Source organism: Neoarius graeffei, chromosome 16, assembly GCF_027579695.1.
Source record: "Neoarius graeffei isolate fNeoGra1 chromosome 16, fNeoGra1.pri, whole genome shotgun sequence".
Classification (NCBI taxonomy): Eukaryota; Metazoa; Chordata; class Actinopteri; order Siluriformes; family Ariidae; genus Neoarius; species Neoarius graeffei.
Window position 1 is genome coordinate 30,827,403 of NC_083584.1, and position 11,455 is coordinate 30,838,857.

At 41.8% G+C, this 11,455-nt stretch overlaps 1 protein-coding gene across 1 annotated transcript in view; it reads right to left on the reverse strand.

The window, feature by feature from the left end:
• The window catches only part of rp9 (RP9 pre-mRNA splicing factor), a 43,589-nt gene extending 33,167 nt beyond the window's left edge, over positions 1 to 10,422 (reverse strand). The window contains exons 1-2 of the mRNA XM_060942770.1: positions 10,128 to 10,422; positions 1,689 to 1,719 (exon numbers count right to left, since the gene is read on the reverse strand). Of these exons, the coding sequence (XP_060798753.1) occupies positions 1,689 to 1,719; positions 10,128 to 10,285 (189 nt within the window). The 5' untranslated portion in view covers positions 10,286 to 10,422. The remainder of the gene's footprint in view (positions 1 to 1,688; positions 1,720 to 10,127) is intronic.
• Positions 10,423 to 11,455: the final 1,033 nt, after the last annotated feature.

The window sequence follows — 11,455 nt, forward strand, 5'->3', positions numbered from 1 at the left end:
TATATATATATATATATATATATATATATATATATATATATATCAGTATATGGTATTAAGTTAACAAAACATAGTTTTTATTTAAAATTTGTTTTACATAGACTTATATTTAGTACAAAATATATTTTATATAAAATATATGGATGTCAGTGTTTACGTAAATGAGGAAGTAATTCTAATGTTTGTAAACAAATGAACTGATAATGTTTAACCTGTCAGAAAATCTTTTTGTTCCACTTTAGAAGTATTTTCGTAGATCACATTTTGTTAATCATTTGTTGGCGTTTGTATTAATTTCCAATTACCAATAAATAAACAAGCAATTGACATTGTAACCACATGAAAATCCAGGTCAAAGGTCGATTTTTTAAACTGAGATTTTAAATTTTACATCTAAAAATGTAAAATATCTATTGAGATTATATATATATATATATATATATATATATATATATATATATATTTATTTATATGCGAGGAATTTAATTCTGGTCTAATTCTATTTATTGCAACAGGATTCCAAATACTCTATAAGCATTCCATGAATCAGAAAAAATTTATTATAAATCACAGATCTTTTATCTTTTTTAAAGTACTTCATCTATTTCAACAATGCTACACAAAGATCGATACATAACAGTTGTAAATGTCACTTAAATCCACAGGTTGCCGATAATGGTGGACACCGGTGAACGTGATCACTATTATCGACACCTCACGTGATTCTCAAACGCGCGTTTAAATACAGAACAGCGACTGTCAAATGAAAGCGTAAGAAACAAAGTAGGTTTTGACAAGGAGATCATGAAATATCGGTGAACTTGATAAGGAAAAACATGTCCATGATCTTTCCACCATGCTTACCTGCGATGATAACGTCCGGGTTTTCCTCAAATTGTTCTTCTTCTTCTTCTGGCTGCTCCCGATTAGGAGTCGCCACAGCGGATCTTTCGTCTCCGTTGCTCCCTGTCTTCCACATCCTTCTCTACCACACCTGCCACTTTCATGTCCTCTCTCACCACATCCATGTATCTCCTCTTTGGCCTTCCTTGTTTTCGTGTGCCTGGCAGCTCCATCCTCAATGTTCTCCTTCCAACATGCTCTGCATCTCTTCTCAGGATCTTTTCAATCCGCATGTTTTTGGTACAGTTTTACGCCGGATGCCCTTCTTGACGCAACCCTCTCCAATTTATCCGGGCTTGGGACCGGCACCAAGAGTACGCTTATGCATCCTCAGTGCAACAATTCCTCAAATTGTTGATCGTGCTAAAATAAATTCGATCTCAGGTAATGAGCTGTGTCATCAGACGACAAGATCGAAGGGCGAGGAGGGTCTTCTGGTTGATTAATTAACTAATAATTACTGTTGTAACTAAAACTCACCTTTGTAAAATTGTTTTTTATGGGTAAATCTGAAAAGGCGTCGATAATTATGGACTGTCGATAATTGCAGCTACCATTATTATATAATTTTTTTTAAAGCAAAGGGTCGTCTCACACCAAATATTGACTTTGTTTCATTTATTTTGGCTTACTGCTGTTCACAGAATTTTTTTTTAATGTTGTAACATTTCATTTCATTATTTTTAAGTCATTTTTGGTCTCCAGCATTTCTTTACATGTGCCTAAGACTTTTGCACAGTACTGTAGACTTATAAATTATACAGTGAATTCTGATATTTGCAAACCTTTATAAGTCCAGGGGGAGGTTTCTCATAGCTGAAAAGTAAAAAGAGAGACATTGATATTACTTTATTAAAATCTGAGCTGGATGCCTTCAGGTAATACATATTCTGGCTGTTTAAAGGGCATATCACGGGTATATTTAGGAGCAAGATCAATGTAATCCTCTTATTTTATATTAAACTTTGGTCAAATATCTGTCACATTTTGCGCAATTATTTTTTACCTTGCGCAATACCAGAAAAATTCAAGCCATTTGAGGCGAATTGGTCCGCCTCTGAAAAAACTTGGCATTTGGATTTCCTGCCAAACATTGATTTTCGTGACGTCACGTGCGGGACGCCTCCTTCTGAATCCCATGTCAGCGTTGGTTTGTTTATGAGAAAACGACCTGGTGGTTTTCTGCAAATTTCTTCGTTATCACGTAATTATTAAAATGGTTAACAGATGTATCGTAGGAGGGTGTAGCAACACCAATCATGATGGGATTAGTACTCATCCAGGCTTTCGTCTAAACGGGGGAACAGGGGTGCTGCGCCCTCTTACTCTCGGCGTGCGCCCCCTTACCGACTCCGTGAAAACATCCCAGCAACACTACGTGACAATGTGTCTGATCATCAAATACGTTATAATTGCTCCAAAAATATTCCAATCATAGTAGATACACCGCCAGACGGTGCAAAAACAATCCGAATTGGCGTTTTCCAGACTGAGGCGCCATGTTGTTTAGTTGTTTACTTGTCGCGGCTGCTCTCGCGAGATTTGACATGGGTTACATACAAGGTCGGCTGACTTGTAGAGCGAGATTTCTCGAGACTGAATGACCTTTCACCCACCGGCGCGGGAGCTTTTGACAGAAGTAGTTCGCGAGTTGTTTTTGTTGACACTTGGGCATTTAAAGATGTCATCCCGCGGCACGAAGCGGAAGAAAGCCAAAGACTGTCCGGGGCAGAAGAAGATTACTTCTTTCTTTTTCAATGTTGACAGACAATTTGTTACAATTTCCCTCTCAGATAGCCTCAGAATGTCCCATTGGAGCATTTTTCAAAGGCTTTGCACGGCGGGGGGGACAACCGGCACCATCTCCCCCCCCGCTTCGCTCCCTCGCCATGGTGAGCGCCCTCATACTAAATTTTTCTAGAAAAAACCCTGCTCATCGTTTTCCAAAAGACCGGATAATGAGAGAGAAATGGGAGCGCTTCGTGCGAGGCACCCGGAAAAACTGGCAACATGCAACAGACCACAGCATCATACAGTGCTGAGCGTAAATGAGTGCACCCCCTTTGAAAAGTAACAGTTTAAAGTGCTGATGACACGAACATGACTCTATGCAATTTCTTAAATAAACTATACAACATGGCAAACATGTTAGATTTCTGTTATAATTACGTGAAAAGAAGCTGTTGTTATGTGAATATCCAACTTTTAATTGCACAGCGCAAGAAAACTGGGTCCGTGGCTCGCGGCCATGTTGTGACGTCAGCGGAAGAACATGCTGCGGTTCACTGGCTGTTCTACTCTGGTTCTACTCAATGGAAATGGCGCATGAAAACGCCGGTGAACTCTCTAGTGCTAGCTCTTTCTCTTCTGGGAGTCTAGAATTGTGCTGATCTCTTCCGAATAGAATCTATGATAGTCTACCCTCTTTACCCTTTGCCTCTCGTTGCTAGGCGGCAGTTACATGAAAGCCGCAAGCTTTCACAAGCAAATACATGACTGATATCACGCCGACTTTATGATTACATTTATGATTATCATGTAGAATCTATAGCTCTACGTACCTTTATCTTATGTCGTTTCACAACACATGTTCTGACAGGAGGACGGTCTTTGGATCCGGCATAGCTACTAGTAGACCCCCTCCGGAATACTGGCAGTGTTGCCAGATTGGGAGGTTTCCCGCCCAGTTGGGCAGTTTCAAGTGCATTTTGGTGGGTTTTGAACATATTTTAAGCTGGAAAACTTCAGCAGTAGCTGGCAACAGATACTGCTGACGTTTTCCAGCCCAAAATATGTTCAAAACCCACCAAAATGCACTTGAAACCGCCCAACGGGGCGGGAAACCTCCCAATCTGGCAACACTGTGTAGGCACTCCTGATGGTAGCAGCACACGTTTGTGCTGAACTGAACACCCAAGAGATTCTTTTAAGCTGGGAAGGGTGTCAAAACAATCCAAATCGAAGTGTTCAGAGCACAGGACGGATGTTGGTGAGGGCTCCCACTTGTCACAAATGCGCCTGACTTGCTTCACCCACTTCGCATGCAGCTCGGGATCTCTGGGAAACTTGAATAAACTTACCCCATCCTTGTGGGTTTTGGAGCAAAAGCCGGCAACACAACGCGAAGGCATAATAACTAATATATATATATATATATATATATATATATATATATATATATATATATATATATATATAAAACTAAAATGTATAATAAAAATACTAATAATGATAAACTGAACACCTGTCGCATCAACAACAAACTGGTAAGTTAGGAGGAAGGTTCTTTCGCTGATGTCATATAGCTCCTCCTCCTCATTCGTCTCCTGGGTGCTGCAGCCCCGTCAAATTTGCCCAAATAGCCGCGTTTTTTATCATAACTTGTAAAATAGGCGCCTTCGTGAATTAATATATGGATCATCGGGAATTACTTTTTGTGTTACAAAACATCGCCAAAGATGTCAAAAACGTGTCATCAGACCTTTAAACAATATCTCAATGAACACAATTTCCAAAATGTTGACAAGACAAAGTTTAATATAACATCTGTTTAACTTATAACGTGAAAGTAAGGTTAATAATATAACTTAGATTACACATTTTTCAGTTTTACTCAAATTAGGGTGGTGCAAAAATGAGTACACCCCACAATAAAAACTACTACATCTAGTACTTTGTATGGCCTCCATGATTTTTAATGACAGCACCAAGTCTTCTAGGCATGGAATGAACAAGTTGGTGACATTTTGCAACATCAATCTTTTTCCATTCTTCAACAATGACCTCTTTTAGTGACTGGATGCTGGATGGAGAGTGATGCTCAACTTGTCTCTTCAGACCTTTCGATTACGTTCATTATGTCTTATATTAAATATAGTTAGTTTTTTTTTTTTTTTTCTTTTTTATCAGACATCTAATTTTTGGGTTTGTTTACCTGACATGTTTCGACGTACAACTTCCGTCTTCCTCAGAGTGTCATCGGATGTTAATTGGTGACGCATCTTTTATCAGCTGCTGTTTCTGAAGGCGTGGCCTTCCTGTCTGGATTGACAGGTCGGTCACGCCTTCTACTGTCTGTTTGTCCCCTGCAAGATGGCACTCCAGGTGTGGGAGAGCATGTATGCTCCCTCATCCCGGTTGATGGTCCTCGGGCTTCGCTTACGGATCTCCATGGCCTCCCTGATCCAGCGCTGATGTTTGTTATCTTCTGTGCGGATGACTCTGGCATTCCCCCAGTCCATAATGTGATTTTCCCTTTTACAGTGATCTGTTATAGCTGACTTATAATTTTCCTGTTGTGCCTTTTCTTTTATTGTTCGGGTTTGTCTTGTAGCTGTCTCCTTTTCGCACTCTTTCTTATGTTCATGTTTTCTTGTGCTGAAACTCCTTCCTGTCTCCCCAATATAAGTTTTATTGCATAATTTACATGGAATCTCATATATGGTGTTGCATCTGTTGTCCGGATGTATTCTGTCTTTGGGATGAACCAGGATCTGACGGAGTGTTGTGTGTGGTTTGACAGGTGTGTTAACATTGTGTTTCCTCATTACTCTTTGAATGCGTTCAGTTATTCCCCTGATGTATGGTAATGTAACTACTCCCCTGTGTTCTTGTTTGTTAGTTTGTTTTTTCTCTTTCTTCTGTGTTTTGTTGTTTTTAACCTGTTCCGCCCCTTTGGATATTGCCCATTGTGGATATTGACATGCCTTCAGTGCGTGTTGTATATGTTGTTCCTCCTGTTCTTTGTCCTGTGGATCTGTAATTATTGCTGTGCGTTCATGTAATGTTCTAACTACGGATATTTTGTGCATTATGGGGTGTTCGGAAGTCCAGTTTAAATATTGGTCGGTGTGTGTGGGTTTTCTGTGTACTTTTATTTTGATATCCCCATCTTCTGTGTGTTGTATTTTTAAATCCAAAAATGCTATTGACTGCTCCGTTTCTTCTTCATGTGTGAATTTTATATTGCCGGTATTGTCTATGGTGTTAAGATGGTCGGTGAGTTGTTGAGTGTGTCCCCTCTTTACTTTTTCCAATATGTCGTCCACATATTGGAAAAACCCGACAAATACGAAAACTGGACAAACTCATCGCACAGAAAAAGAAGGCAGAACCGGAGCACGCACACATCAACGACAAGATGTTGAATTCTGAAGAGACATATTGTCTCTTCAGAATTCCCCAAAGAAAATAATTTCTTTACACCACAAAGGTGAAGGCTACAAGAAGATCAGCAAAGCTTTACTTATCAGTCAGAATACTGTCGCAAAAGTGGCACAAAAATTGAAGAAAGATGGAACTGCAGCCATCTCACAGAGACGTCCAGGTCGTCCACGGAAGTTAACACCTCGACAGGAGCATCTTCTGATGAGAAGGGTTGAAGAAAATCGGCATGCGAGTTCACTGCAGTTATCTAAAGAAGTAGAAAGCCAAACTGGGGCGACTTTTTCCCGTGACACAATACGGCGTATACTGCAGAGGAATGGCATGCATGGATGCCGTTCACGAAAGAAGCCTCTCCTAAAGCCCAGGCACAAAAAAGCCCACCTAGAGTTTGCCAGGGCCCATGCTGACAAAGATGAAGACTACTGGGACTCTATACTCTGGAGTGATGAGACCAAGATAAATGTTTTGGGAACTGATGGCTTCAAAACTGTATGGCGTCGCAAAGGTGAGGAATACAAAGAAAAATGCATGGTGCCTACAGTGAAACATGGTGGTGGCAGTGTCCTTATGTGGGGCTGCATGAGTGCTGCTGGTGTCGGGGAGCTGCATTTCATTGATGGCATCATGAATTCACAGACGTATTGCTCTATACTGAAAGAGAAGATGCTACCATCACTCCGTGCCCTTGGTCGTCGTGCACTTTTCCAACATGACTAAACACACATCTAAGGCCACTGTTGGATTTCTGAAGAAGAACAGGGTGAAAGTGATTCAGTGGCCAAGTATGTCTCCTGATCTGAACCCAGTCGAACACCTATGGGGAATTCTGAAGAGACAAGTTGAGCATCACTCTCCATCCAGCATCCAGTCACTAAAAGAGGTCATTGTTGAAGAATGGAAAAAGACTGATGTTGCAAAATGTCGCCAACTTGTTCATTCCATGCCTAGAAGACTTGGTGCTGTCATTAAAAATCATGGAGGCCATACAAAGTACTAGCTGTAGTAGTTTTTGTTGTGGGGTGTACTCATTTTTGCACCACCCTAATTTGAGTAAAACTAAAAAATGTGTAATCTAAGTTATATGATTAACCTTACTTTCACGTTATAAGTTAAACAGATGTTATATTAAACTTTGTCTTGTCAACATTTTGGAAATTGTTTGTGTTCATTGAGATATTGTTTAAAATGTTACTTTTCAAAGGGGGTGCACTCATTTACGCTCAGCACTGTATGCGGGGCTCACTTCATAAAGCCCGACGACTTTGAGAACTAGTTGCAGTGGGAAATGGGCTTCAAGAAGCAACTTGATCTGAACAAAGACGCAGTTCCATCTGTCAGAATGCCCAAAGCACCACCGTCTCCATCTGTGTCAGCGTCACCAAAGGAGCCAGCCGTGTTCGTCTCCCCTGACAGAAGGCGAAGTGCCGCATCCACCGAGGCCCTCGCAGCCGAGGACCAAGCAGAGCCGAGAAAAAGACCAAGAAAATCGGCAATTCACAAGTCGACCGTTGCCAGGGTAAGAAATAAGAGAGACTATACTCTAAATTAGGTGTTCTTGTGTTTGTGTGGTACACGGATAATGTTATTTATTGACATACACAAAAGTAAACAACACGAAAGCACTGGGCAATAATACACTTACTTCACATGTATCAAGCGATATGCGTGTCAGGGCTTGAAATCTTGGGACCTGTCAAACACATTAAATGTATATACAACCCTGCTTAGCCGATTCCATGTGTGTAGCTTATGAAATCTTTCTCCTACAGTAGCCAGGACTCTTCTAAATGAAGAAATATATAAATACATATATGTTATTTACCAGCTGGGCGGTCCGTATCGTGAAATACCGTGACCAAGATCTTGAAAGTACTCAGCGAGGCCCTCTGGGCCGAGGTCAGTATTCAAGGCCGAGGTTATGGTATTTCACCATACGGACCGACCTTAAGCTGGTAAATAATTTTTTTTTTTTCTTTACCAAATTCTAACAGAAAACGAGAGCGCCCAAAAGGGAAAACCGAGCCGAGCCGCCATTTTGAATCCTCATTCACGGCTGTAATGCAAATGGCTTCCTCCTCGATATACAAGTGCACTTCCATGGCAGGAAAAAAACTACATTTTGCTGCCTATGTAGTTCCCTATTTATACAAAATTGAGTCATTCAGGTATCAGCCATGTTTTTGCTCGGCGTTAGCAAGTTAGAGGTTTTTAGCTTTCTCCTGAAATGTTTTCTTTTATTTCTTCTTCCTCAGAGTAGCTATTGTGCTGAGAAATGCTGGCAAAAACTGATAAGATTTTTGATAAAAATCTTATCAATGAATCTTATAAAAAAATGTTGACTAAAATTGCTACTATGTTTGTTGTTGTTGTGAACGAGCGAGTCGCCAGAGGTCCGTAACTGGGGTCCGTACCGTAGGACAGTGTTTCTCAACCTTTTTTCAGTCACGGTACCCTTCAGAAGTATGCAAATTCTCAAAGCACCCCCATATAAAATATACACAGTCACGCTGACCATACGCTGACCCCGGCAGTGACGTTGTGACATGGGAAAGGGGGCCGCGAGACAAATTTTGATGATGCATGAGGCGGCGATGATCTGCATTAGTGTAACCATCGTTTTTTGGAATTTTAATTCATCTCATTATCTCTAGCCGCTTTATCCTGTTCTACAGGGTCGCACAAGCTGAAGCCTATCCCAGCTGACTACGGGCGAAAGGCGGGGTACACCCTGGACAAGTCGCCAGGTCATCACAGGGCTGACACATAGACACAGACAACCATTCACATTCACACCTACGGTCAATTTAGAGTCACCAGTTAACCTAACCTGCATGTCTTTGGACTGTGGGGGAAACCGGAGCACCCGGAGGAAACCCACGCGGACACGGGGAGAACATGCAAACTCTGCACAGAAAGGCCCTCGCCGGCCATGGGGCTCGAACCCGGACCTTCTTGCTGTGAGGCGACAGCGAAAAAAATAAATAATCATAATTAGAAAAAAATGTGATTTATGTAACAACAGCTAGATGAGCACTGATACATGAATCCATGGGTTTAGAAGCTGAAGCTTTTAACTATCATCATTTCAATGCAAAATCGCTCGCTGCTAAACTTGGTCTACACAGGCTGTGCACTGAAACCGTACGAGCTCTCGCAGCCTGCTGGCGCTTCCGCAGGTGACGTCACGAATCTGGATCAATCTGGCTCCAGACTCCTTTGGGATTTTTCCAGATGCATTTTATTATTTTTTTTCTGCTGTAGACAGATGGCCTTGTGCAAAATTACCCTTCTGGATGAGTGTGTAAAGGGACATACTTTCATATAAAAAACCCCAAACAGTAAATTGGTCCAGGTCAGGATATGCACTTTAAAGCTGCTTACACTACCGTTCAAAAGTTTGGGGTCACTTTGAAATGTCCTTATTTTTGAAAGAAAAGCACTGTTCTTTTCAATGAAGATCACTTTAAACTAATCAGAAATCCACTCTATACATTGCTAATGTGCTAAATGACTATTCTAGCTGCAAATGTCTGGTTTTTGGTGCAATAGGTGTATAGAGGCCCATTTCCAGCAACTCTCACTCCAGTGTTCTAATGGTACAATGTGTTTGCTCATTGCCTCCGAAGGCTAATGGATGATTAGAAAACCCTTGTACAATCATGTTAGCACAGCTGAAAACAGTTGAGCTCTTTAGAGAAGCTATAAAACTGACCTTCCTTTGAGCAGATTGAGTTTGTGGAGCATCACATTTGTGGGGTCGATTAAATGCTCAAAATGGCCAGAAAAATGTCATGACTATATTTTCTATTCATTTTACAACTTATGGTGGGAAATAAAAGGGTGACTTTTCATGGAAAACACTAAATTGTCTGGGTGACCCCAAACTTTTGAACGGTAGTGTATTAACTCACTACTCTGAAACAGATATTAGTGAGTGTGACAGGAGGCCTGTGGGAGTTTGGACTGAGGTTATTAGGAGGCTTAGTGCCTCTGTTCTGCAGACATTTTATGCATCTTAGCTGAAGTCCAAAGGCTTTTCGATTTTTTTTTTTACTTACAAAGTCTCCACATGTTTGAGTTTCTGCACCTCCTGGCTGAGTTTTGCAGTGTGTGTGTTGTATTTCTCCTCCTCTTCCTCCTGCTGCTGAGAGTCTTTCAGCCTCTTTTTGTCTCGTGTTTCCTCTCGCTCTTCTCTCCGCCGCTTTCTATCTGACATGGCACTTACTTTAGTGCACAACTATATGCCGTGTAGTCCTATCGCAGGGTTTTATTTATTATTATTTATAAAATACTTCATATATTTTCATCCTGGTTTAGGTAAAGCATAGCAGAGGCTCAGCTACACATCGACTTCCGGGTGAACCGTGTGTCATAATAAGAGTCCTGCCTGGGGTCAGTAGATTTTTTTTTTTTTTTTGGAGAAAGTAGACGCTCTGAAAGAACAAGTCACCAGATAACATCTCATCTCTCTCATTATCTCTAGCCGGTTTATCCTGTTCTACAGGGTCGCAGGCAAGCTGGAGCCTATCCCAGCTGACTACGGGCGAAAGGCGGGGTACACCCTGGACAAGTCGCCAGGTCATCACAGGGCTGACACATAGACACAGACAACCATTCACATTCACACCTACGGTCAATTTAGAGCCACCAGTTAACCTAACCTAACCTGCATGTCTTTGGACTGTGGGGGAAACCGGAGCACCCGGAGGAAACCCACACGGACACGGGGAGAACATGCAAACTCCACACAGAAAGGCCCTCGTCGGCTACGGGGCTTGAACCCGGACCTTCTTGCTGTGAGGCGACAGCGCTAACCACTACACCACCGTGTCGCCCCACCAGTGACATACCATATTAATTTGCATTTATTTGAATATTCATGGAGCAGCACGGTGGTGTAGTGGTTAGCGCTGTTGCCTCACAGCAAGAAGGTCCGAGTTCGAGCCCAGCGGCCGGCGAGGGCCTTTCTGTGCAGAGTTTGCATGTTCTCCCCGTGTCCGCATGGGTTTCCTCCGGGTGCTACGGTTTCCCCCACAGTCCAAAGACTGTGGTTAACTGGTGACTCTAAATTGACCGTAGGTGTGAATGAGAGTGTGAATGGTTGTCTGTGTCTATGTGTCAGCCCTGTGATGACCTGGCGACTTGTCCAGGGTGTACCCCGCCTCTCGCCTGTAGTCAGCTGGGATAGGCTCCAGCTTGCCTGCGACCCTGTAGAACAGGATAAAGTGGCTAGAGATAATGAGATGAGATGAATATTCATGATAATTTGCATCTCAAAAACCGTGTTACACGAAGACTGAAGATTTTCGGCACAGAATAAAATATTTTCCCCAAGTCGTATAGATTAGAATATTATCAGGATAGAAGAGAAAAGAACAGTTATGTG